The sequence below is a fragment of the Ornithodoros turicata genome, chromosome 1, assembly GCF_037126465.1.
Source record: "Ornithodoros turicata isolate Travis chromosome 1, ASM3712646v1, whole genome shotgun sequence".
Taxonomy (NCBI): domain Eukaryota; kingdom Metazoa; phylum Arthropoda; class Arachnida; order Ixodida; family Argasidae; genus Ornithodoros; species Ornithodoros turicata.
The window spans coordinates 168,109,207-168,136,518 of record NC_088201.1 but is presented as its reverse complement, the minus strand read 5'-3'; the positions used below and the strand labels follow the sequence as shown (position 1 = coordinate 168,136,518).

At 52.3% G+C, this 27,312-nt stretch overlaps 3 protein-coding genes, 3 non-coding genes and 1 pseudogene across 6 annotated transcripts; 4 read left to right on the top strand and 3 right to left on the bottom strand.

Annotated features, from left to right (window-relative positions):
• Window positions 1-4,008: 4,008 nt before the first annotated feature.
• On the top strand, window positions 4,009-4,127 carry LOC135379742 (5S ribosomal RNA). The gene has a single exon (XR_010419200.1). It is a non-coding gene; the product is annotated as a 5S ribosomal RNA (ribosomal RNA).
• Window positions 4,128-4,586: 459 nt separating this feature from the next.
• Window positions 4,587-5,042, bottom strand: LOC135378761 (histone H2B-like). The gene has a single exon (XM_064611855.1). The coding sequence runs from the start codon at window positions 5,040-5,042 to the stop codon at window positions 4,668-4,670; it is 375 nt and encodes a 124-aa protein (XP_064467925.1). The 3' UTR covers window positions 4,587-4,667.
• A 1-nt stretch (window position 5,043) lies between these two features.
• Window positions 5,044-11,039, top strand: LOC135389235 (uncharacterized). Its single transcript, XM_064619303.1, has 7 exons — window positions 5,044-5,185; window positions 5,429-5,700; window positions 5,743-6,123; window positions 6,166-6,836; window positions 6,919-10,276; window positions 10,337-10,448; window positions 10,750-11,039. The coding sequence occupies exons 1-7, from the start codon at window positions 5,044-5,046 to the stop codon at window positions 11,037-11,039; spliced, it is 5,226 nt and encodes a 1,741-aa protein (XP_064475373.1).
• A 1,539-nt stretch (window positions 11,040-12,578) lies between these two features.
• LOC135378763 (uncharacterized) overlaps window positions 12,579-27,312 on the bottom strand; it is a 28,262-nt pseudogene continuing 13,528 nt past the window's right edge.
• On the top strand, window positions 13,985-14,103 carry LOC135379888 (5S ribosomal RNA). Its single transcript, XR_010419339.1, has one exon. It is a non-coding gene; the product is annotated as a 5S ribosomal RNA (ribosomal RNA).
• Window positions 24,188-24,306, top strand: LOC135379213 (5S ribosomal RNA). Its single transcript, XR_010418717.1, has one exon. It is a non-coding gene; the product is annotated as a 5S ribosomal RNA (ribosomal RNA).
• LOC135378764 (histone H2B-like) lies at window positions 24,860-26,474 on the bottom strand. Its single transcript, XM_064611857.1, has 2 exons — window positions 26,301-26,474; window positions 24,860-25,096 (listed from the first exon to the last, which is right to left on the bottom strand). Exons 1-2 carry the CDS (start codon window positions 26,436-26,438, stop codon window positions 24,860-24,862), a joined length of 375 nt encoding a protein of 124 aa, XP_064467927.1. The 5' UTR covers window positions 26,439-26,474.

Below are 27,312 nucleotides of genomic sequence, written 5' to 3'. Positions count from 1 at the left end.
AGTCGTCCCCACTTACACCACTAGCCTTACCAGGAAAAATCAGTTCACTTACCGCCGGGTTAACTGGTTCAGCTTCATATAACCTCTCGTAGAATTTGGCTATGTAATTTCGCACTTCTTCACTACCGTTTAAAGTTTTTCCCTTGTCACTATCAGTAAGCGTTTCAATTTCTTGCCGACTTGTGCCTAACTGTTTATTAACTAAATATCCTGCGGCCCAATGCTCACATTCCCATCCCTCAGCTCTCAGCTTTAGTCTGACGGTGTCCCACCGTTTCCTTAACAGCGTAGCGTGTTTCTTCTTTAGCCTTTCTATTGCCTCTCCTAAGCCTGGTCCCTCGGTCCCCTTCTTATGTAAAAGAGCCAATGCATCCTCAACTCTCCTTATTTCAATTCGTTTTTCTCGAGGAATATGCCTACCCCAATTAATTAGTCTATTTTTTACCTCCCCCTTTAATTCGTCCCACTGCTCCACTGATACTTCCCCTCTCAGCCTCGCAGTCAGCAAGTTCTTTATATCGTTATTTACTCTCTCATCCTCTAACAAGGCTGGGTTTAACTTCCACAGCCCTCTACCCCTTTTCTCGTATGTCATCTCCATCTCCGTTAACACTAATTTATGATCAGAAACTATAGAAGCCTTAACCGATGCCCCTCTAACATCTTGTCTGATATTTTCAGTGATATAAACTCTGTCCAGTCTGGCCTCTGTCTTTGAGCCCTTCCAAGTCATCACTGGGAAACCCGAGTGAGTGACTAGCCAGGCGTCTACCAGATTGCACCGCTTTCTAAATTCAATAAAAGACTTCGCTCCAAAATTACTGGTTCTATCACGAGGAGGCAGTCTATCCGCGATCTCATTCTCAACGCAGTTAAAATCACCCATGACGATGAGCTTGTGTGTATTTATTACGTAGTTGTCGAGTGTTTGAAAAAAGCTTGTTTGACCCTGTGACCTTGTCGGCGCGTACACACATAACAACCTACATCCCATTGTTAAATCTACAGAGAGGATTCTACCATTCCAATCGCGGTCGTGGTGTGTAACCAGCTCTCTTGACCGGCCAAAGAAGACAAAGGCCACACCATCACTACGCCCCATAGAAAAGCTCCAAAAACTTTTTACACCGAAAATTTCATCAAACTTCCTGATATATTTTACATCATTCACATGTGTTTCTTGAATAGCTAATATGTCAACTTTATTTTCTTTACAAAATGTTATTATTTCATTTTGTTTTTCTTTTGCTCGCATTCCTCTCACATTCCAAGTACCCAAACTTAAGACAGCCAGGCCAAGGAGTGGGAGGATGAAAAAACCTAGTCCTTTAAGCATCATGGTCACTCTCTGATTGTACAGCTGTGTCACTCTCCTGGTTACTCATGACAAGTGTATCATCAACCTCTTCACCATATGAACAGCTGTCGTACTCATCTCTACTACTATCAGTATCTTTATCTCGTTTTTCCTCACTCGATTGAGCATCGAACAGCCTTCGTTTTTCACGGCCTAGATCTTCAAAAGATTCATCTGTCGGACCACTATCACTCGTGCTTCCACTAGATAACTGTAGTTCTGAACTGTAACGTTTAATAACTTTTATTGCCGCTTCTGCTTGTGGGGTGCCACGGTACTTTCCCTCTGTCTTTTTCCTATTCCTTTTGCGCTTCCTTTCACCAACCGAATATTCCCTTGTTACTTCAACGTTATTACTTTGCGAATCATTCATTTCAGCCGCAGGCAAGCATTCTTCCTGTCTCGTTATCATGTCCTGATCCTCTTTATCGTATCGCAGCGTTATCAAATCGATCCCCGCTTGCGGCGTTATCAACTTCCTGGTCTTTCGGTTTTTCCCCTGGCGCGTCCGCGTTATCAAGTATGATAGTTGGTTGTGTTCTTAATGATTTCGCCCGCTGCTTCGAAGCAACCTCATCTGGCTTCCTATTAATCTGTTCATCCTGACCCTCTATATTTGTCTTTACATTTTCGAGCCCACTACCGTTTTTATCTGAATTGCCTTCTTCGTTCCTACCACTTTCGTTACTTTCTAACACCTGTGATTCTGTATTAACATCTGAGTTGCTATCGATATTCATCGATGTTTGTTCAATTGCGAGTTCTGTTTCTGTGTTGTTCATCTCATTTTCTTTTACTTGGTCACTGCATCTTTGATCCTGTTCGAGGTCTTCTAAGTCAGACATGTCAGGGATCCAGTGCAGGAACAAGTCCGCGCGAGTATCCCAGTGCCGCCGCAAACGTCTTTTACCGGCATTCTGAGAACGCGTGGTCTCCAAAGCATCTGGGACATGGATTCTGGCAGGTCACGTGCCCGAATACGCCACATCTATCACATCTCGGAGTGTTACAATTAGAGTTTAAATGGCCTTCTCGCCCACATTTCCTACACACCCGGGTTACTCCATTATACTCGCATTGAACAATCCAACTTCTATCCCCGTTCCCAACTCTGATGTAATTTGGGATGGGGCGTCGCATTTCAACAAACGCCTGCCAGACTCCACTTCCCCAGTTACTGTACTTTTTGTACTTGCTTTCTACAATGTTTTTAACATTACCAAAGCCTTCTAAGGCCTGACGAAGATGACCAACATCCTCGTCCACCGGGTAAAAGAAAACCGACACTCTCGTGGTTGTTTCCCCGAGATAGTTCAACCTATAATCTAGGCCCTTTATGTTAATCACTGGGTCCTGTGCAAGTTGCTTTGTGCTCAATTCCGACGACATCTTAATCTCATACCGGCCGAAGCCGAAATGTGTAACCCTTTCATAGTCACCGTGCGACCTCTTTACAACAAGTGCCTCCGCAAGGTCGTCAAACTTAACACCTTTTGGTAGCGTTACAGCAAAAACTCTTGGCCGGACGGCCCTAACTCTATTCATCTCGTTATCGATTAGCTAGCTATGATTAGAGCAATAACTGGATAAGTATAAAGCTGAAAGGAACTCACCCTATTAGTTGAAAAACGTTGTTATAATCCTTAAATGTGCGACGAACACACAATTCACCACAACACACAAGAAGGAAAACACAGCGGCGGCTGCTGCGATAGCGCAGACAGCCGCCCTTGAGGAAGCAACGGATCTTGGAGATAACGCTCAAAGGGGGTGTCTGCCTCCCACACGATAGCAGCAGCAGCAGCAGCCGACAAGCTGCTACCTCTGCTGGAATGCGATGCGAGCGAGCGACTGATGCTTGCATACGGCGCTCGCACGCCGGCCACGACGGAGGCGCCTCTCTGGCCAATGGGGAGGCAGTTCGCGCGTCCCGCAAAATGCTGCGCCAGCGGCCGTCGGCGGAATGCCCGTGTCGTCTGCTGCATGTACTCGCTTTTACTGTTCTCTCTGTTTAATTTATTTATTTATTAAAAACGAGGCCGCTTATCTAGCTAGATGTATGCATGTGTGCCCCTTTAAACACTTGCTGAGTCCCTTACCGACTCATCCCCTTTCTTGTGATTATTATTATTCCTTTGGTTAGCGGCAATTTGACATCTTCCGCGCTTTCGCCTCTGCGCTAAGCCGTCGCGCTCTCGCCGTCTTTCCCACGCTCCTCGCTACCTGCTCCAATAGTTTGTTTGTTTATTTTTCCCTCCGTCCGACTACGTCCGAAAACCGCAACGTCGTACAGCCGCGTTCTCCAAAAATTGGACTCCACGCCGCCTCTACATGCGATTTCCGCTACGCGCCGCTTCTCTCTTTCTTGCTATCGTCGTTGCTAGTATTCTCGTCACTAACATGACAGCTGTTATCATTGCACGTAACCATGCAGTAGCCCCACAAACGAGGCGCGAGCTGCTCCGTTTATTTCTCCGCCGAAATACCAACGTAATCGCGCGCAGGGACAACCAAATGCGCGAGGCGTTGGTTCGAGTACCGTGGCTGGCTAACCTTTTCACTGGCATCCTTCTCTGTTCAAGAAAAGCGCGTTCAACTGCGCTTCGTCCGCCAGCGCACGATACAATTCGTGCAGTTAAGCATGCCCTCTCGCCATCGGCCATACCATGCTGAATACGCCGGTTCTCGTCCGATCACCGAAGCTAAGCAGCATTGGGCTCGGTCAGTACTTGGGAGGGAGACCACCTGGGAACACCGAGTGCTGATGGCATCCTTTTCTTTTTTTCCTAGTCATTCACTGTGTCCACATGATTTTCGCTGCCTGCAACAGTGCCTCCTGTTATTCTTTCTCTCTCTTCCTTTAATTTCCACTATTGTTTTCGCACTCCGCGCGCCATTGGCGCGACCGCAACGGTTTGCAGTTTCGTGCGCATTGTGTTTGTGTATTTATTTATTTATTTATGTGTTGGTTGGTTGCTTGCTTGTTTGTATTCTGTTTTTTTTTGTATCACTCCCGCTTGTCTGCTAATTTATTTGTGTCGCTCCCTCTTTATTACTATTATTATTATTCTGCCGCGGCGTCGCACCACACGAAAGAAAATAGAGCACACCAGTAAATAAATAAATACATACATACGTACGTACGCCAACAAATGAAGAAAAAAGCAGAGTCAGGCGCGCACAGACAGAGACACAGAGCATTTTGGGTTTTTTCTACATGTCACGCAAGAACGCTCCGCCCCTGCGGAAAGCATTTGGGGTGGCCCTGAAAAGGGCCTTTGGTTGTTCTGGGTGGTGGTCGAACCGCAGCTTACTTGGAGCTCGTGTACTTGGTAACGGTCTTGGTACCTTCGGACACGGCGTGCTTGGCCAGCTCGCCGGGCAGCAGCAGGCGCACGGCGGTCTGTATCTCCCTACTAGTGGTGGTCGACCGCTTGTTGTAGTGCGCCAGGCGCGAGGACTCGGCAGCCATGCGCTCGAAGATGTCGTTCACGAAGCTGTTCATGATGGACATGGCCTTGCTGGAAACGCCCGTGTCGGGATGTACCTGCTTCAGGACTTTGTAGATGTAGATGCTGAAGCTCTCCTTCCTCCTGCGCTTCTTCTTCTTCTTGTCCGTGGCACGGACGTTCTTCTGCACCTTGCCGGCCTTCTTGACCGCTTTGCCCGAAGGTTGGGGTGGCATGATGGCAGTGCTTCCAGCAACGTACTCGGAGAGGAATGCCCGTTTCCCTTCTCGAACCGCCCGTCGTTCGCTGCAAGCCTTGCTTTTCGGGGAACCGTACGCGGGAACGCCATTCGCTGCTTCCCGCCGGGCTCAGTCGCGCCGTGAGCGGCCCGCCATTGGTGCGCTTTCTCCGCCACGTGACCGCGCGTCTCCCGAATGCCGGCCGGCGCCGCAAAATGCTCGCCAGCATTGCTTAGCACAGCTTGCTTCGCTCTCGGCTCTTGTCGAGTGAGGACGTGCTTTTGGGATCCTCCTAACTTCGTGTTAGCGCCTCCCAGCCTTAACAGCCCTTTTCAGGGCTAGTGCCTCGTTCGTTCACCCTTTTTCTATTTTTTCTTTTCCAGGAATGAGCCTCGAGCAGGACCCCGCCATGCTGCTACCGCCGGCGACCCCGTCGCGGGACCACGTGGCAGCGAGGAGCCTCCCGTCCACGCCAGTGAAACGCCCAAGGCAAGAATTCTCTGATGATGTCTCACTTCCTTCCAGGTCCCGTAGCACGAGCGCTGCCAGCCACGTGCAAGAAGACGGCAACGACGACGACGGCTTCGTCACAGTCGTCTACAAGAAGTCAAGAAAGGCCGGCATCCCAGTGGTCTTCACACCCGTCGACCCCGAGGTAAGTCTCCTCAACACTGACCCGAATTTGATTGCTGCGCAGGTACTCAAATCCACGCAGGAACGAGTGAGGAATCACCGTTTCTCGCGGAACGGAAGCCTGACCGTGACCGTCGCATCGCTGCAAGCTGCCAAGGCCCTGCTCGGCGTCACGTGCCTCGGAACCACCGCCGTCACCACCCGGATCCCGGAGTCCTACGCCAGGAACGTGGGGAAGATCGTCGGCGTCAACTCCAGCTACACGGACGCCCAGCTGCTGGAATACCTGCGCCCCTTCGGAGCCATCGACGCCCGCCGCCAGGTACGCTACCGCCCGAGCCCGGGCGGCACAACCAGGACTCAGGCAACGAGCAGCGTCGTGGTCACCTTCAAGGGCGACGTCGCGATGCCCGAGGAAGTGCCGCTGGGCTTCAACAAGTTCAAGGTAAGTGAGTATTTCTCACCCACCCAGTGTTATCGTTGCCAGGGCTTCGGACACGTCGCCAAGTACTGCCGTCGGTCGGAGCGCTGCCGTGCCTGCGCCGGGAGCCACGCCTTCAAGGACTGCACGACGCGGAAGGAGCAACGGTGCGCCAACTGCGGAGGTCCCCATCCAGCCAGCTTCGGAGGATGCCCCAGGAGGAAGGCCGCCATCGCTGCAGTGAAGACGGAAGCCTGCGAGGTCCGCCCGTCCCGGAGCGGCCGCATCAACCCTGCCGTCGTGAAGCCAACACGCCCAGCACCCGTCCGCAGCGCCGACGCCTTCCCAGCACTGCCGAAGCCAGCGGCCCCTGTCAAGAAGCCTGCACCAGCCAAACCGGCCTCAGGTAAGAACCCTGACACTAATGCTACCCCCAGTGTTTGGGATCTGCCCAGGGACCCTGCCCCGACCCAGAGACCGCCGCCGCCTGCCGCCAACAGACCCCAGAGGACGACGCCGGCCCCTCCCAAGCCTGCTGCACAGGAAGCTGCTGCCAAGCCGGAACCTGCACCTCCCCAGGGCACCCAGCTGGTGATGATGCTGGTCCCCCTGCTCATCACAGCCTTCCGTGCCATGCTGGCTGCCATCCCAGCTGCCAGCAACATCCCAGAAGTCCAGGCCTTCAAGGTAATGGAACCAATGCTTGCCAGTCTGCTTTCTACTTTCAGTTATGGACAGTAAGCCCCACCGAAGTCAACAACCCACCGCACCTGCCTTCCCACGCGTCCTGCAATGGAACTGCGCCGGACTACGACCCAGGCTGGCCGAGCTCAAGCAACGCCTCACCAAGACCACCTACAGCGCCATCTGCCTCCAGGAATGCAACATCCCGGACACGATGGGGCTACCAGGCTTCACCATGTACACCTCTCCCAGCATACCACACTTCGGCCACGGCTGCACGGCAGTCTTCGTCGCAAGGCACCTGGCACAAACCCAGCTGCCCACCGACCAGCTGTCGTCAGCCGCGGTTGAAGTTACAGCTGTAAAGGTAAGTTTTGGAAAGGACTCACTCACTGTCGCCTCTGTTTACATCCGTCCCAGCTCAACGGTTACGGTGGACCAGATACCTGACGACTTCCTGCAGCAAGTGCAGTCCTCCCTGCCAGGCCCTCCGCTTCTCTGTGGGGACCTCAACGCGCACCATCCGCTCTGGGGTTCCTGTGACGCTGACCGCCGCGGCCGACGCCTAGTGCAGTCCCTGGAGGACTGCAGCCTGCTCGTCGCCAACACAGGTGAGGTAACCTTTTACAGGCCACCAGTATCCAGCGCTATCGACGTCACCCTGCACACCCCGGACGTCCCTGCGCATTGGGAAGTCGGAATGGACAGCTGGGGCAGCGACCACTTCCCGATCGACGTGACCCTGGCCTACAAGCATCGGGCCCCGAAACGACGGACCACCATCGTCGTGTGGGACTCCTTCCGAGCCTGCCTGGATGGAACCCCTGCCTCCCAGGACATCTCCGAGGACATCAGGACAGCCCTGGCCGCCGCAACCAAGTCCGGCACAGCGCCAGCAACCGGACCGAAACCTGACCTGAAGTACTTCCGTTTGTGTGCTGCGAGGCGCCGCGCACAGAGGGCCCTGCGTCGGAACCACTCCCCAGGGCGTCTGACGGCATACCGACGAGTTTCCGCCGCCCTGCGCAGATATGCGGTCACGCTGCAGCGCTCCCAATGGAAGCGGTTCTCAGCCTCCCTGACCAGCAGCACATCGGCCCGGAAACTCTGGTCTGTCGTCAACGCCCTGGAGGGGAGGAGGAAGGCGAACCCCTTCAGCTCCATGGCTCTAGCCAAAGGGGTCTCCCTTGAGGAGCTGGCAGAGGACTTCGCCGACCTGTTCGGCGCAGGGAGGGACGTCCCTTCCACGGCGGCGCCTCCGGCATCCCCCAAGGACATGGACCTCCCCTTCACGGCCGGAGAACTGCGCTTCGCCCTGGACCACCTGAAAGCCAAGTCAGCCCCTGGGATGGACGGACTCACCTACCAGTGCCTGCGGAACCTACCGGACAAGACAACTTCACGGCTCCTGGATTCCATCAACCAGTGCTGGGACCAGGCATTGCCACCACCATCCTGGAAAGAGAGCGTCATCGTGCCGATATTGAAGCAAGGGAAGCCCCCGGGCGAACTGAGCTCCTATCGGCCGATATCGCTCACATCATGCCTGGCTAAGTTGACAGAGCGGTTGCTACACCGCCGCATTACATGGATACTTAATTCCAAGTCCTTTTTTCCCCTCTGCATGACAGGTTTTCGACGCAACCTTTGCTGCCAGGACTCTGTGCTGGACCTGGTCTCGGACGTGGATGACGCCGCCCAACGCAAGTGCAGAACGGCAGTGGTGTTCTTCGACATCAAGGCCGCCTTCGACAGCGTCCCCATCAACACCCTCCCTCCAACCAACGACTCCCTCGTCGGCCCTGGAATCGGAGGCAAGGCAGCTGCTTTCATTCACGCTCTACTTTCCAACCGCTCTTTCGGGGTCCGACTGGGATCGACGCTGAGCTCCCCACGTCCTCAGAACCTCGGTCTACCCCAAGGCAGTATCCTGAGCCCCCTGCTCGTCATGGCTGGACTCCCAAAGGCCCTACCAGCAACAACACCTCCCCTGCAACTCTCCATCTACGCGGACGACATCTGCCTGTGGACCAACGGCAAGGACCCCTGGAAAGTGATGAAGACCATCCAGAAGGGCGTGGACGCTACGACCGAGTACATCCGTGGCCTCGGACTCACCCCGTCAGCCGAAAAGACCAGGGTCATGCTGCTTGGTTCCACGGCAAACTGGCGTACGCTGCCCGAACCAATCCTGATGGAAAACACGCCACTTGAACAGGTACGTGTCCACCGTTTTCTCGGAGTAACCTTGGATTCCAGCTCCTCCTGGGCTCCACTCGTCAAGGACCTCCAGACCAGATGCAAGACAACCCTGAACGTGACCAAGCGACTCAGCGGACGGCACTCCGGCTGCCCCCAGAGGACCCTCCTGACCATCCACAACGCCACCACAGCCGCACGGATGCTCTTCGGACTCCCCTACGCCAAGCCCAGCAGATCAGCGCTGGAATCCCTGGAACTGCTCCACCGTCGCGGACTGAAGCTGGCTCTCGGACTCCCACCTGGGGCGCGGAACGTCGCCGTCTACGCCGAGGCTGCCGCTCTCCCTCTTCAACTACGAGCCACCCAACACCTGCTGAACCAGCTCACCAGACTGAACAGGACAAGAACCGGAAGGGCGCTACTGCAGCGTCTAAGGGACCGACAACGGAGCCGTTTTTCATGTACACTTTTCACGCAGGACCAGCTGTTCCAGCCCATCCCACCAGTCCCCAGTCCAGACGCCCCATGGAGGCTCCTCCGGACCGCCATCCAGACAACACTGCCAGGCCTGCCACAGAAAAAGGACGTTCCGGATGCGGTGGCACAGTTCCTGGCCGCCGAGCGCCTTCATGAGAGCTACCAGGACTACCTGCACGTGTACACGGACGCCTCAGTCGACCCTGGACGACGCGCCTGCGCCCTGGCCTGCCACATCCCAGCAACACAGTACTCCTGGGCCGAAGGATTGTCCGGACTCCTCTCCTCCACGGATGCAGAACTCCTCGCGATCACGGAAGCCCTGGACATCATCGCCAAGACGAGCGCCACCAAAGCGGTTATCCTCACGGACTCCCGCGGGGCTCTGTCGAGGCTAAACAACCGTTATGAACACTGCCCTCTCTCTTTCAGAGCACACCAGAAGCTGCAACTCCTCCTGGCATCCGGTCATCGCATCGCGCTGCAGTGGATCCCATCCCACAAAGGCATCCCCGGCAACGAGATGGCGGACTCCCTGAGCAAGCAGGCCACCACCCAGACCCTGGTCCACCAGGCACCATCTACCACCAGCCAGGCCAAGAAGAGCATCGCCCTCCACGTGCGCAGCTTCCACCCGGACAAGCACACCGCGGATGGGACAGCACCCCCACCCTGCATCACGGCCGGCCTAACCAGGGACGAGGCATCGCTGCTGCTCAGGCTCCGTGCGTCGTGCGCCTTCACCCGGGCGTACGGCTTCATGATCGGCCAGGTCGACGACCCACGCTGCGGAACCTGCGGTGTCCAGGAGAGTGTTGCTCACCTTATCACCCGCTGAAGAGATACTGCTTCTCAGAGAGACCTTCTTTTTCAGAACCTGTCCAGCGCCGGCATCTCCGACCACAGCCTGGTTAACCTGGTCTACCCCATGGGCCCTCGACACCATCGCCGACGCATCCAGAGGGAGCTGCTGCAGTTCCTGAGCTGTACCGGCCTGGACACCCGCCTGTAGCTGCCTCCCCCTGGACCTCCACCGCCTGACGCTGCCTAGGACAGCGTAGGACCCCAGGACCTGTCAGGACACCAAAGCCTCCCCTGACCTGACCTGACCTGACCCCAGGACTTCTCCAGCTGCCGCCGCCTTCCTGACCTGCCTTACGTCACCCACGGCGTCACACGACCCATTGGACCTGCCTGTTCACCAAACCCACCCCTGACCTGACCCCTAGACTACTCCTGCACCTCCCTATGTCACACACGGCGTGTTGACCCCCTTTGACCTACCAGACACCATCAGCCACCCTCACCTGACCCCTGGACTACTTCTCCACCTGCTGCCGCCACGCTACACCGCCTTACGTCACCAACGGCATCGCACGACCCCCAAGGACCTGCCCGGACCCCATGAGCCACCCCTGACTACTTCGCCACCTACCGCCGCCACCCTGCACCGCCCTACGTCACCCACGGCGTCGCACGACCCCCACGGACCTGCCCGGAACCCGAGAGCCCGCCTGACTCCCCTCCAAGACCCCCCAGCAACCTTGGACTTTGCCACCCCGACCGCCCCTGACTGATTCCTTCTCTTCTGTCTCTTTCTCTCTCTCCCCCTCTCCCACCCCTTTCCCAGCGGGTGAAACTTGCCGTCGGTTTGGACAGGCAGACCTCCCCGTTTTTCTCTCTACGCCACGTCCTCCTCCTCCTGCGTGGCTTCGGCCAGTCTGTCGTTAACCTCTCTAGCGTCAACATCATGTCAGGTCGTGGAAAAGGTGGAAAAGCCAAGGGAAAGAGCAAGACCCGGTCCAGCAGGGCAGGGCTCCAGTTTCCCGTCGGTCGTATTCATCGTCTCCTGCGCAAGGGCAACTACGCCGAGCGTGTGGGAGCGGACACCGCGAGGAAGAACACAAAACGGTCCTTTTCAGGACCACCACATGTTTGTCACGGTGGGCTAGCGCACTGCGAGTAGAAAAAACCCTGAATCTGCTTTGTGTCCTGTTTCTTGCATGCATGACGGCGCGTTTGCGCCTTTTCCTGTCGCTCGAATGGTGACAACGTTACCTCCCCCCTTTATTTATTTATTTATCGTTAATATTAGTCGTCGTCTGTCTTGTTAACGGTAACATGGTCTTCTCGCCGTCCCCTTTTGTGCAAAAGCGCGTCAACATACAGACAGAACCGCGCCATGGCTGGCGGCTCTCGGAATTCCGGAGCGATCGGTCGAATGCCGCGCTTCCCGTTCACTCGTTTTATTTATTTATTTATTCATTCATTTAGTCAGTTATTCAATCACCTATGCAGCTAAGGGATCCGCTTTAAATTTTTAAAAACCTGATGGAACAAAACACACCGCTTTGGCGCGTGTAAAAAAAAAAGGCACCTTTCCTTCTGTTTATTAGCGCTGTCGCTTATGAGCATCATGGGAAACGTTCGCTTGCCGTTTCGCTGGCGGCAAACTCCTTGGGCGTTTGGGACAACGAGAGCACTACGAAGAGCGCGCGCCACGCACGACAATAAAGGCCCCGTGCTCACGCCAGCCCAAGAAATGTGCCCTTGGTGGCCCAGCCTTGGTGGCCAGCTGCTTCCTGGGTGCCTTGCCACCGGTGCTCTTACGAGCAGTCTGCTTGGTACGTGCCATTCTAGCCTGTGCTGTAGCCGGGACTCAACGAAAACGGTGTGCCGCGACGCTGGGACGACTTCAACTGAGGGGCTCCCACGTCCACGGCACGATTGCTCGCCGCGCCGACCAATCGGGGAGCAGCTGCAGGTCGCCAGAATGCCGGCGGCCGCGGCGCGCGATATGCTGCTCCCGCGACGATCGCTGCCCTTTTTAAATTAATTCTCTGTCATTGTTTCAATTTGCGTAATCTGTCACCGTGTGCGTCTGCCTGTCCTTCCTTCATTTATCTACTGATGCACAGCCCTTCTTTCTGCCACGCTTTCAGGCGGATTTTTTTATTTATTTTTATTCCTTTTCTTTCAAGTGCAGCACTCTGGTCCCTTGTGGCAACGGCCACAACAGTGCCGACGCTAACGAACGTAAATGAATGAGCCAGCGAACGAACGAAAGCATGCATTTCTGACACGTCGATACTGCTCGTGGCGTCCGCTGCCCAAAACGGCCCCCTAATGGTGCTCGTACCTTTGCTGCAGCCGGCCAGGCGCTTTATTTTGCACTGTGCGCGTCGGCACCGGGAAGCAAAAGGTAGCGAGCGAACGCAACACTAACACTGCAAAACCTCTCTCGTTGGGTGTTTTCCATGCTAACGCATAGGCGAGCCTCACGCTCAGGCTTTTGGGTGGCCCTGAAGAGGGCCGTTTTTTGTGTCTGCTGTTTTCGTGGACGCTGGTCTGGATATCCGCGGAGCGAGTCGCTTAGCCACCGAAGCCGTAGAGGGTGCGGCCCTGGCGCTTGAGGGCGTACACGACGTCCATCGCAGTCACCGTCTTGCGCTTGGCGTGCTCGGTGTAAGTCACAGCGTCGCGGATGACGCTCTCCAGGAATACCTTGAGCATTCCACGGGTCTCCTCGTAGATGACTCCAGAGATGCGCTTCACGCCACCGCGGCGAGCCAGACGGCGGATAGCAGGCTTGGTGATGCCCTGGATGTTGTCCCGAAGAACCTTGCGATGACGCTTGGCTCCTCCTTTGCCGAGACCCTTGCCACCTTTTCCTCAGCCTGACATAGCTGCTACCTCTGCTGGAATGCGATGCGAGCGAGCGACTGATGCTTGCATACGGCGCTCGCACGCCGGCCACGACGGAGGCGCCTCTCTGGCCAATGGGGAGGCAGTTCGCGCGTCCCGCAAAATGCTGCGCCAGCGGCCGTCGGCGGAATGCCCGTGTCGTCTGCTGCATGTACTCGCTTTTACTGTTCTCTCTGTTTAATTTATTTATTTATTAAAAACGAGGCCGCTTATCTAGCTAGATGTATGCATGTGTGCCCCTTTAAACCCTTGCTGAGTCCCTTACCGACTCATCCCCTTTCTTGTGATTATTATTATTCCTTTGGTTAGCGGCAATTTGACATCTTCCGCGCTTTCGCCTCTGCGCTAAGCCGTCGCGCTCTCGCCGTCTTTCCCACGCTCCTCGCTACCTGCTCCAATAGTTTGTTTGTTTATTTTTCCCTCCGTCCGACTACGTCCGAAAACCGCAACGTCGTACAGCCGCGTTCTCCAAAAATTGGACTCCACGCCGCCTCTACATGCGATTTCCGCTACGCGCCGCTTCTCTCTTTCTTGCTATCGTCGTTGCTAGTATTCTCGTCACTAACATGACAGCTGTTATCATTGCACGTAACCATGCAGTAGCCCCACAAACGAGGCGCGAGCTGCTCCGTTTATTTCTCCGCCGAAATACCAACGTAATCGCGCGCAGGGACAACCAAATGCGCGAGGCGTTGGTTCGAGTACCGTGGCTGGCTAACCTTTTCACTGGCATCCTTCTCTGTTCAAGAAAAGCGCGTTCAACTGCGCTTCGTCCGCCAGCGCACGATACAATTCGTGCAGTTAAGCGTGCCCTCTCGCCATCGGCCATACCATGCTGAATACGCCGGTTGTCGTCCGATCACCGAAGCTAAGCAGCATTGGGCTCGGTCAGTACTTGGGAGGGAGACCACCTGGGAACACCGAGTGCTGATGGCATCCTTTTCTTTTTTTCCTAGTCATTCAGTGTGTCCACATGATTTTCGCTGCCTGCAACAGTGCCTCCTGTTATTCTTTCTCTCTCTTCCTTTAATTTCCACTATTGTTTTCGCACTCCGCGCGCCATTGGCGCGAGCTCAACGGTTTGCAGTTTCGTGCGCATTGTGTTTGTGTATTTATTTATGTGTTGGTTGCTTGCTTGCTTGCTTGTTTGTATTCTGTTTTTTTATCACTCCCGCTTGTCTGCTAATTTATTTGTGTCGCTCCCTCTTTATTACTATTGTTATTATTATTATTCTGCCGTGGCGTCGCACCACACGAAAGAAAATAGAGCACACCAGTAAATAAATAAATACATACATACGTACGTACGCAAACAAATGAAGAAAAAAGCAAAGAGTCAGGCGCGCACAGACAGAGACACACAGACACAAGAGCATTTTGGGTTTTTTCTACATGTCACGCAAGAACGCTCCGCCCCTGCGGAAAGCATTTGGGGTGGCCCTGAAAAGGGCCTTTGGTTGTTTTGGGTGGTGGTCGAACCGCAGCTTACTTGGAGCTCGTGTACTTGGTAACGGCCTTGGTACCTTCGGACACGGCGTGCTTGGCCAGCTCGCCGGGCAGCAGCAGGCGCACGGTGGTCTGTATCTCCCTACTGGTGATGGTCGACCGCTTGTTGTAGTGCGCCAGGCGCGAGGACTCGGCAGCGATGCGCTCGAAGATGTCGTTCACGAAGCTGTTCATGATGGACATGGCCTTGCTGGAAACGCCCGTGTCGGGATGTACCTGCTTCAGGACTTTGTAGATGTAGATGCTGAAGCTCTCCTTCCTCCTGCGCTTCTTCTTCTTCTTGTCCGTGGCACGGACGTTCTTCTGCGCCTTGCCGCCATTTCAGGCTTTAGAGCATTAGAGCTCATTTGCCTACACTCATCATTAATGGGGGGGCCCAGATGACGTTGGGCCACAGGTCTTTGTTTTTGTTCCTGTAAGTAAAAAGACTCAAAGACGAGCATTAGTGAAAAAACGTCATACACACTTTTTATGCAGTATTCCTTTTGCAACCGTCACAAGGAGAGCAAAGCCGCATTTTTTTACATACACCATTCACTCACACATTCATACATGGCAATTATGTTCTGCTATTGTCCCTGGATAAAATAAAGGTAAGTGAGCTAAAAGAATAAAAATCGCATTCGTTGGCTGTTTGTGGGCTGTATGCCACGACAGTCGCCCTTCTTTCATTGGCTTACAGGGCTTTACCCCTCGGCAGCGGCCACTCTTCCATACCAAAGAAAGTAAAAAGGAAAGAGAGAAGATACACATTCGCTGGCTTGTGGGCTTTTGCACCACGATAGGGGCCACTCTTTCAGACACTACAGGGACTTCCAGAAGCATTGCCTAATGGTGCATTCAACGGCGGCTTTTCAGCCACCGTACCCATTCATTCACTTGCGGGCTTTGACGGTGCGGACACTTGTCATTTGCATAGCTTCATTCTTACCAGTGGTCTTTTGACGTCTAATGCACCAGCTGTCTTTGGTTCTGACCTGTTTATTTTTTGTTTCTTTTTAAGGCTATGGTTCCACTCACTGCATAATTTCAGCAGTGAGTGGTAGGTGACTATGATGTAATGGGTTGTGATTGATGCAGAATGAAAGATGGGAGATGATTGTGATGGCATAAGCCATGAGTAAAATGTATAAAGGTGAGACAAGTAAAAATAAATGGGGGGGGTGTTAAAAGAGATCAATAGGACTGGGTAAAAGTTAAAAAAGTAGAGAAACAGGGTAAATGACTTAAGTATAAAGGAATAAAAACGACAAGGCGCTAGGTGAGATTCACCTTAATATCTTCGTTTTCCAAAGCGTAGACGATATTAGGTTCCCATTTCTTTGTAAATTCAGCTGTTGACATTCTCTTTCTTTCTCTTTTCAGGACCCACTTAATACCGTTTGCGCATTTTGCGGCAAAGCTTTGTGCATCCAGGGGTGGCTTACCATGAGCTACTTCGCATCTCATGAGCCAGTTTTGGTAGGAGAGCTCAACTACGGTAAGAATAAATTGTCTTTTGTGGAGGCGTTGCCTGGTATTTCGTCGAGGTACCGTATCGTTCCATAGGTAAGCTTCTGGATGCTAAAGAGGTGCTTGATCTTTTCCTTTACAGGGACGAGGAAGCGACACGCGGAAAAGAAGTGTTGCAGGGACTCCCTTCCGCCGCATAGGTTGCACTTGTTTACAGTATGTCTAGCGTTACGGTGGTAGTTCAATCTTGGTAAGATACCATGGGCAAGTCGCCATGCCAAGGTTTTCCTGTATCCATCTAGGTATTCGCTGTTTATGTTGGACCGTTCTGGTCTTCTGCCCACAATCGGTTCGCGGACTTCAAAGTCACGCTTACCGCCGAGTATCTGTGCCATCTCATTCGTTGCTATGCCTATTACATCTTCTTCAGGTTTGCTTTTTGTTAATTGTTTATAGTCGTTGATGACACAACGATAGAAGGGCCGTATACGAGTTGCTCTCGGTTTAGTGTTATCAAGCCGTCCCTCTATCGCCATCAAGCCGGCACCGAAGGAGTAGCGTGAAAAACTACTGATCAACTGGCTATCACTGTTAATTGCATGGATAGCCCACCGGATGTGTTTAGCTCGTGCAATTGCTTCTATATCACCAAGGTTGTAACCCCCATTTTCTTTCCTTTCCTTCATCCATTCTCTAGATATTGCTTCCACTCTGCTCCCCCAAATAAAGGGAAAGATTTGTTTATCTATTTCCTTTAAGAAACTTTTATCAACGTCTAGCACGTCTGTGAGGTAGCTTATCTTTGGCAGTAAGTGAGTCTTTGTTATCTGAATCCTGGCGAAAAGGGAGCACTTTATCTTTCGATAGCCTTCTATGCTATCGCTAATGGCTTTTATTTTTTTGATCCAGTTAACTTTAGCCGGTCCTTGATTATTGAAAACTACGCCCAATATTTTTATATTATCTCTTACGGGCATCCCATAAAGGGTGTCGACATTTACGCGTGTTGGGCCGAGCATTAGAATATCACTTTTTTCTTTGTTTATTTTTGCTCCGCTTATCTTCTCGTACTTTCTACAGGCTTCAAGGACTCTTGATACGTGTTCTGCCTTATCTACGAAGACCGTGACATCGTCCGCAAAGGCGAACACAGGAACTGCATTTCCTGCTGCTGGTAAGTGCGTTTGAGGTGTTTCCTTCCTTATTAATTGTATAAAAGGTTCCATGCTTATAATGAATAAGGCTGCCGACAAAGGACAACCTTGTCTAACGCCTCTTTCAATGCGGAAGTGCCTGGTGTTTACACCGTTCGCTGTTACTTTACCAACACAGTCTTTGTATAACGTAGCGATCATTTTTATTAAATCCTCGTTTAACTGGGCTTTCTTTAAGCAGTAAAAAAGATAGTTATGGTCTACTCTATCGAATGCTTTTTCAGAGTCAATTGTTATTAACGCGCCTGTGTTATTTGTTATGTTGATCCAATGCATTATATCCAGGATAGCGATAATGTTTAATTGTGCCGATCTATCCTGAATATTTGCGGCCTGGGTATCGCTAACGATGTCGATTAGAGAGTCTTGTATACGATTTGCTAGTGCTTTTGTAATTATCTTATAGTCGATATTCAACAGTGAAATTGGTCTCCAAGCTTTAATATCGTGTTTCCTATTTTTATCTTTACAAATCAATGTGATCCTGCTTTTTTTAAAGGAAAGGGGCAACTCCCCGCTTTGGAACGCTTGATTTATCATATCTGTAAACCGTTGTGAAATTTGACTCCAGTATCGTCTGTAGAACTGGGGTATAAGGCCATCTTCCCCTGGTGTCTTTTTCCCATTAAGCTGATCAAGGGCATCCTTTAGTTCATCAGGTGTAAAGGGGTCGCCATTGGTGTTCCGCGTATTACCCGCCAACTTAACATCTCCTTCAGTTATAACCACTTCATCCTTTTTATATAGAGCCTCGTAGAAATCCGCTACGTAAGCGCTGATGTCCCTTTGGTTATCAATTTCCGCATCCGTCTTATCATCTCTTAACGATAGTATTTCTTCTCGGCATTCGCCCAGAAGGTAGATAGCATCGGCTACAGTGCGTATTTCTGTTCGCCTATCCCTAGCTATCTTTCTTCCCCACTCTTTATATATGTTTGCTGCCTTATATTTAATGTTGTCCCATTCTTCGGGTGAAATTGAGTTTTCTAAGTTTTCAGCTAGCAGACTTTTTATTTTCTCATCTATTCTTTCATCTTTTAGGAGCAGTGGATTTAACTTCCATGTCCCCTTCCCTCTTTTTATTTTTCCATTTTCAAGTATACAGGAGACTAGTGCGTGATCTGACAGAGGTTAAAAATCTACACGCATGTTCTTAGTCTGATTTTCAATATTTTCTGTAACATAAATTCTATCCAGCCTTGCCTGGTAATTTCTATTTCTCCACGTCATTTTGGGTTTTCCTGGATTGAGGGAGGTCCAACAATCTACTAAATTACAACCTTTTTTAAAGTTTATTAATGTTTTGGCACCGTAGGTATTATCTCTATCTCTTGCTGGGAGTCTGTCAGCTATTTCATTCTCCACACAATTAAAATCGCCCATTATGACCAACTTTCTCGTATTATTAACGTAATCATCTAGGTTATCGAAGAAGGGCACCTGATCATTACTTCTTACTGGTGCATACACGTTAACTATTTTCAAGCCTGTTTTTAAATTTATTCCCACCAATCTACCCTCGTAGTCTCTTTCCATACCTAGGCACAATTGCTTAACGTTTCCAAAGACTATTATTGCTGCTCCGCCGCATCTGTCACTTGAAAAACTCCAGTAGCTTTTAACATTGAAAATAGAATCAAAGTCTTTTATATATTTTCTATCATTGATATAGGTTTCTTGAATGACTAAGATATCGAGTCTCTTTTCTTTAGCGATTTCTATCACCTCGTTTTGCTTTTGTCTACTTCTGAAGCCCCTCACGTTCCACGTGCCTAGAAATAAGCTACTAGAGAGCATGAGGGTAATAAATAATGAGAGCTTTGGCAGCATTTTTGTGCTTGTCGTTCTTTGCATTTTAAAAGGGAAGTTATCTAAATGTGCTCTCTGGGTGATTCGCATTGGAAGTCGTTGCTATCATCCTCTGGTATTATTGTGTCGGCTGACGTGTCCCACGAGAGGCTATCAACGCTATCGCTGTAATCATCAGTGCCAAGTGCGGAAGTCTGAGCTCCCACAATATCTTTTAAGGTTGCTTGTTCTTCGCTCTTATCTACGATTTCCTGGGTTATTGGTCTAGATATGTTTTTCCTTTTCACGAGCTGTTTTTCAGACGGCGACCTGCTACTATCTCCTGAATCGCTGCTACTATCGGAAGAGAGATTTGGTTCTTTACGGTTGCTTTCGAAAAAGGCGATTGTATCTCCAACTGAAAGATTTGTGGTTTCCGCAGGTGGCTTACGTGGTTTTCTGTGTTTACGTGTTTTTCTTTTCCTTTTTGGTTCATGTTCAGGGATCGACCTAATCTTGTCGGACACCACCGGTTCACTATCATCACCTGCTATCCCTTTTATTGGTTCTACTTTTCTTTCTAATAATCCGGTCAGCCAGGCTGCCGCTGCGCTCATGTCGGGTTCATTTTCGGGATCGTTTATTTTTGGTTCGAAAGTAAAACCCGCTTTCTGAAGCTCTACCGCTTCTTTCTCCGAAGTTTTTTCTTTTCTCGGGTCGCACGGGGCATTTCTACCCGTCTTAACTTCGTGCGGGATTTTTATCGATCTTGCCCTGGTAGTACTTATCAGGGTGTTATCTTCGCGCGAACTCGCATTGCTAGTTTCCCCGCTTCTTAACTGTGACTCGACCATTCCGCTTGTTTCTGACGTATTGGTTTTATTGTCGCCACCGCGTTGTTCCACTATTTCGGTTGTGCCAAGGGCGACCCGATTCTCGTCATTCGCCACCCCCTGTGCGCCATCTTCAGGTGGTTCTTACAATGCCAGATCGGATGTGTCGGGGATGACGTCCAGTGCGGGCACTAGCCCTCGGGAGAAGCCCAGAGCCGCAGCAAACGTCCTCCTCCGACATTCCGATACTTGGTGGTCTCCCCCGCAGCGCGGACATGGGTCAGTGCACAAGGCATGACCAAAGGTGCCACAACGTTCGCATCTCAATGTACTACAATTACTATTAAGATGGCCCTCTCGTCCGCACCTGCGGCACACCCGAACAACTCCCTGATATTCACACTGAACTACGAATGACCTACTACCTGCATTTACTCTCAGGTAGTTGGGAACGGGTTTTTCCATCTCTAGAAAAACTTGAAACACTCCGCTACCCCACTCGTGGTGCTTCTTAAACTTAGTCTCTTCCATTTTTACTATTTTTCCGTACTTTTCAAAAGTTCTTTCTAAGTAGTTAGTATGTTCATCAACAGGATAGTAGAAAACTGATATCTTTGTTGTTCGGTAACCAAGGTAATTTAGTTTATAGTCAACTCCCTTAATCGTTAACGCGGGGTCATTTGCAAGTTCTTGTGCAATTTTTTCGGACCTCGCTTTTATCTCGTATCGGCCGTAGCCAAAGTGCGTGACCCGAGTTAGGTCGTCAGGGTTCCTTTTCTGAACCAGCGCTGTAGCGAGGTCTTCGAAGGCTACGCCTCGTGGTAGGTTAATTGTTAGCACTAACGGCCGCACCGCTCTGATTTGGTTCATAGTTCAGTGCAGAATACTTATTAGAAAAGGGAGAAAAAACGCTTACCAGTTATTCTTTCGCTGAGGCGAAGGTTAATCCGTTAATGGCACTTTCTTCACACACAACACAACACCAAACCGAGTCCTTTCTCGGAAAAGCACGAGTGGGCGGCTGTCGCGCTTAGCACGAACAGCCGCCAACAATTATCAAAAAGGAGATAAAATTCACATCGCTGGTGTGCGCTCGGAAAGTTGAAGAAGGAAACCAACAGATAAGCTGCGCTTGAACCTTACGCTGCTCTTTGCTTATTGCAGGTTACCCCACAACAATCCGAGGCAGGAGAGGTGGCATGATGGCACTGCTCCAGCAACGTACTCGGAGAGGAATGCCCGTTTCCCTTCTCGAACCGCCCGTCGTTACCAGCTCCGGTGGCGCAGCGGTAACGCGTGCGCTTGGAGACTGGGAGGTCCGCGGTTCGAATCCGCGGGCCGGCTGTGCCGTCTGGGGTTTTTCCTGGGTTTCCCTCAGATGTGTAATAGCACAGCGGCACAGTTCCCCTGAAGTCGGCCCATGGACGCAGCTATCCTCCCCCCGAGCGGATTCCGCTCGGTCTTCCACTTCACCCTTTCCTCTCCACCACCTTTCCCTTCCCGAGAAACATGCCGCCTAATCAGGCAGGCAGACCTCTCGGGTTCCTCCCAACGACACTCCTCCTCCTCCCCCCACCGCCCGTCGTTCGCTGCAAGCCTTGCTTTTCGGGGAACCGTACGCGGGAACGCCATTCGCTGCTTCCCGCCGGGCTCAGTCGCGCCGTGAGCGGCCCGCCATTGGTGCGCTTTCTCCGCCACGTGACCGCGCGTCTCCCGAATGCCAGCAATGCCCCGAATGATCCCGAATGCAAAATGCTCGCCAGCATTGCTTAGTGGCTTCGGCCTGCCGTCGGTTTGGACAGGCAGACCTCCCCGTTTTCTCTCTACGCCACCTCCTCCTCCTCCTCCTCCTTCTGTCGTAAACCTCTCTAGCGTCAACATCATGTCAGGTCGTGGAAAAGGCGGAAAAGCCAAGGGAAAGAGGGACTGATTTATCAGCACCGTTCTCCTCCCGGGGCTGACAGCCAACCGCATCCAGTGTTTCAGTCGATCAACTTCAACCTTACGCTTTTCAAGCAAAACAGCTCTTTTCAGAGCTAAGTGTGGTGTACGTGTGTGTAGTGCCGCGTGACCACCGCGTGACCACCGCGGATTACAGCAAGTCTGGATGAATCCACTACCATCTGGACTACTCTCTACGGAGGGAATCATCAATCCGCCGCGACCGAAAACTCCGAGCGTCAACGGAGACCTCCCAGGTACTGTGCCGTCTACTCCTGTGAAACGGCCGCGAACCGAGAGCAACGGAAGTACCACAAGCACGGTGTGCTCTGTGCAACATCTGTATGACGCTGCCCACCAGAAGCTGCAACTCCTCCTGGCATCCGGTCATCGCATCGCGCTGCAGTGGATCCCATCCCACAAAGGCATCCCCGGCAACGAGATGGCGGACTCCCTGAGCAAGCAGGCCACCACCCAGACCCTGGTCCGCCAGGCACCATCTACCACCAGCCAGGCCAAGAAGAGCATCGCCCTCCACGTGCGCAGCTTCCACCCGGACAAGCACACCGCGGATGGGACAGCACCCCCACCCTGCATCACGGCCGGCCTAACCAGGGACGAGGCATCGCTGCTGCTCAGGCTCCGTGCGTCGTGCGCCTTCACCAGGGCGTACGGCTTCATGATCGGCCAGGTCGACGACCCACTTTGCGGAACCTGCGGTGTCCAGGAGAGTGTTGCTCACCTTATCACCCGCTGCAGAGATACTGCTTCTCAGAGAGACCTTCTTTTTCAGAACCTGTCCAGCGCCGGCATCTCCGACCACAGCCTGGTTAACCTGGTCTACCCATGGGCCCTCGACACCATCGCCGACGCATCCAGAGGGAGCTGCTGCAGTTCCTGAGCTGTACCGGCCTGGACACCCGCCTGTAGCTGCCTCCCCCATGACCTCCACCGCCTGACGCTGCCTAGGACAGCGTAGGACCCCAGGACCTGCCAGGACATCAAAGCCTCCCCTGACCTGACCTGACCCCAGGACTTCTCCAGCTGCCGCCGCCTTCCTGACCTGCCTTACGTCACCCACGGCGTCACACGACCCATTGGACCTGCCTGTTCACCAAACCCACCCCTGACCTGACCCCTGGACTACTCCTGCACCTCCCTACGTCACACACGGCGTCTTCGACCCCCTTGGACCTACCAGACACCATCAGCCACCCTCACCTGACCCCTGGACTACTTTTCCACCTGCTGCCGCCACCCTACACCGCCTTACGTCACCAACAGCATCGCACGACCCCCAAGGACCTGCCCGGACCCCATGAGCCACCCCTGACTACTTCGCCACCTACCGCCGCCACCCTGCACCGCCCTACGTCACCCACGGCGTCGCACGACCCCCACGGACCTGCCCGGAACCCGGGAGCCCGCCTGACTCCCCTCCAAGACCCCCCAGCAACCTTGGACTTTGCCACCCCGACCGCCCCTGACTGATTCCTTCTCTTCTGTCTCTTTCTCTCTCTCCCCCTCTCCCACCCCTTTCCCAGCGGGTGAAACTTGCCGTCGGTTTGGACAGGCAGACCTCCCCGTTTTCTCTCTACGCCACCTCCTCCTCCTCCTCCATGTACTCGCTTTTACTGTTCTCTCTGTTTAATTTATCTATTTATTAAAAACGAGGCCGCTTATCTAGCTAGATGTATGCATGTGTGCCCCTTTAAACCCTTGCTGAGTCCCTTACCGACTCATCCCCTTTCTTGTGATTATTATTATTCCTTTGGTTAGCGGCAATTTGACATCTTCCGCGCTTTCGCCTCTGCGCTAAGCCGTCGCGCTCTCGCCGTCTTTCCCACGCTCCTCGCTACCTGCTCCAATAGTTTGTTTGTTTATTTTCCCTCCGTCCGACTACGTCCGAAAACCGCAACGTCGTACAGCCGCGTTCTCCAAAAATTGGACTCCACGCCGCCTCTACATGCGATTTCCGCTACGCGCCGCTTCTCTCTTTCTTGCTATCGTCGTTGCTAGTATTCTCGTCACTAACATGACAGCTGTTATCATTGCACGTAACCATGCAGTAGCCCCACAAACGAGGCGCGAGCTGCTCCGTTTATTTCTCCGCCGAAATACCAACGTAATCGCGCGCAGGGACAACCAAATGCGCGAGGCGTTGGTTCGAGTACCGTGGCTGGCTAACCTTTTCACTGGCATCCTTCTCTGTTCAAGAAAAGCGCGTTCAACTGCGCTTCGTCCGCCAGCGCACGATACAATTCGTGCAGTTACGCATGCCCTCTCGCCATCGGCCATACCATGCTGAATACGCCGGTTCTCGTCCGATCACCGAAGCTAAGCAGCATTGGGCTCGGTCAGTACTTGGGAGGGAGACCACCTGGGAACACCGAGTGCTGATGGCATCCTTTTCTTTTTTTCCTAGTCATTCACTGTGTCCACATGATTTTCGCTGCCTGCAACAGTGCCTCCTGTTATTATTTCTCTCTCTTCCTTTAATTTCCACTATTGTTTTCGCACTCCGCGCGCCATTGGCGCGAGCGCAACGGTTTGCAGTTTCGTGCGCATTGTGTTTATGTATTTATTTATTTATGTGTTGGTTGCTTGCTTGCTTGTTTGTATTCTGTTTTTTTTTGTATCACTCCCGCTTGTCTGCTAATTTATTTGTGTCGCTCCCTCTTTATTACTATTATTATTATTATTATTCTGCCGTGGCGTCGCACCACACGAAAGAAAATAGAGCACACCAGTAAATAAATAAATACATACATACGTACGTACGCAAACAAATGAAGAAAAAAGCAAAGAGTCAGGCGCGCACAGACAGAGACACACAGACACAAGAGCATTTTGGGTTTTTTCTACATGTCACGCAAGAACGCTCCGCCCCTGCGGAAAGCATTTGGGGTGGCCCTGAAAAGGGCCTTTGGTTGTTCTGATTGGTGGTCGAACCGCAGCTTACTTGGAGCTCGTGTACTTGGTAACGGCCTTGGTACCTTCGGACACGGCGTGCTTGGCCAGCTCGCCGGGCAGCAGCAGGCGCACGGCGGTCTGTATCTCCCTACTGGTGATGGTCGACCGCTTGTTGTAGTGCGCCAGGCGCGAGGAGTCGGCAGCGATGCGCTCGAAGATGTCGTTCACGAAGCTGTTCATGATGGACATGGCCTTGCTGGAAACGCCCGTGTCGGGATGTACCTGCTTCAGGACTTTGTAGATGTAGATGCTGAAGCTCTCCTTCCTCCTGCGCTTCTTCTTCTTCTTGTCCGTGGCACGGACGTTCTTCTGCGCCTTGCCGCCATTTCAGGGGGGGGGGGAATATGTTTATTAAGAAAAAGAAAGGAAAGGGCCATTTCAGGCCCATTTCAGGTGTTTATCAGGCTTTAGAGCAATAGTGCTCATATGCCTACACTCATCATTAATGGGTGGGGGGGCGGGTGACGTTGGGCCACAGATCTCTGTTTTCATTCCTGCAAAATAGAACTCGAGGAAGGAGCTTTAGTGACCGTCGTGTACTCCAGAAAAACATGTCATTCAAACACGCATTTACGCAATGGGCAAAGCCACATTTTTCATGCATACTTCACTCATTCACACATTCATTCATGGCTATTTGGTTTTGTTATCGCCCCTGGAAAGAAAAATAGAATGAATCAAAAAGAAAAAAATTCTCATTCGCAGGCTGGCTGTGTGCTTTACGCCGCGACAGTCGCCCCTCATTCACTGGCTTGCGAAGCGTTACGCCTCCGCAGCGGCCACTCTTTCACGCCAGAAAAATTATAAAGGAATAAAAGAAGCACACATTTGCTGGCTTACGTGAATTACTCCTCGACAGGGGCCACTCTTTCATGCTTCTACAGGGGCTTAAAGAACCATTGCCTGGTACGCATTCATGGTGGCTTTTCAGCCACCTTGCTCATTTGCTGGCTTGCGTGCGTTATGCCGCGGTAGGGGCCACTCTTTCATACATGCATCCGCGCGCCATTCATACTGGAGTGGTTTACGACATAGTTCACCAGTTTTCCTGTTGTATTGACCTGTTTTTGTTTACTTTTCCTTGTTTCAAGTCATTTCTTTTTGGCTACCCACTGCGTAATTTCAGCAGTGGGTTGTGATTATGGTGTGATGAGTAATGATTTCATGAGAGGTGATTAGAGACTTGTGACGGTGATGGGTTAAAAGTGAGTAAAGATGAGATAATTAAAAATATAGAGGTTATGAGGCATAATGGTGTGACAATGATATGTGAAAACATGACAGATGGCTGTGAATGATTATGTCCGAAATAAAGGATAAGAAGCCGTTGCCCGAAGGACTCGGCAGCGATGCGCTCGAAGATGTCGTTCACGAAGCTGTTCATGATGGACATGGCCTTGCTGGAAACGCCCGTGTCGGGATATACCTGCTTCAGGACTTTGTAGATGTAGATGCTGAAGCTCTCCTTCCTCCTGCGCTTCTTCTTCTTCTTGTCCGTGGCACTGACGTTCTTCTGCGCCTTGCCGGCCTTCTTGACCGCTTTGCCCGAAGGTTGGGGTGGCATGATGGCAGTGCTTCCAGCAACGTACTCGGAGAGGAATGCCCGTTTCCGTTCTCGAACCGCCCGTCGTTCGCTGCAAGCCTTGCTTTTCGGGGAACCGTACGCGGGAACGCCATTCGCTGCTTCCCGCCGGGCTCAGTCGCGCCGTGAGCGGCCCGCCATTGGTGCGCTTTCTCCGCCACGTGACCGCGCGTCTCCCGAATGCCGGCCGGCGCCGCAAAACGATTCCCTCCTTGTTCTTCGAAGCGAACGCACGCTCGTTCGCTTCTCCCTGTCAAGGTCACTCCCGACGGTCGTTCACCTCGTCGGCGCCGGCCTGTCTGGACGCTTGCGTTCGCTCGACCGCTTGGCGGGCGGCGTTCCCCGACTACAAACAGCTCTTTTTACAGCTCCCGCTTCATGTCTTCCTTTGTGAAGTGCTCGGAAACGGACCCCGACGTCTCTGAGACTGTTCACCACCGCCTACGCATCCTAAAGAAGGCTGCGTCTGTGTTACAACCCAGCTCAATGGATACCACAGTACCCAACAACGCGGAAACCAATTCTACGTGGGGTATGGACGTCGCCAACACTGAGGCGACTGACAGCGACCTACAAACGAGTATCACCGATGACGTCATGACCGACGCAAACGAAGCCGAGGCTGATGGCTTCCAAATCCCACGTCGGCAACTGAAGCGTAAACGTCAACTTGCTCGGCGTAACAGTGACTCTAGTGACAACACAGTGTGCAGTGCAGTGTCTTCTCCCCCAGCAGTGTCTGTGCTTACTGTTCTCTTTCGCCCAAGTGGCCCAAACAACAGTGTCGCCAGCTTCCAGTTGTCAAAACTGGAACAACACATAGAATCCGAGGCTCCTAACGAAGTCAAGGACATTC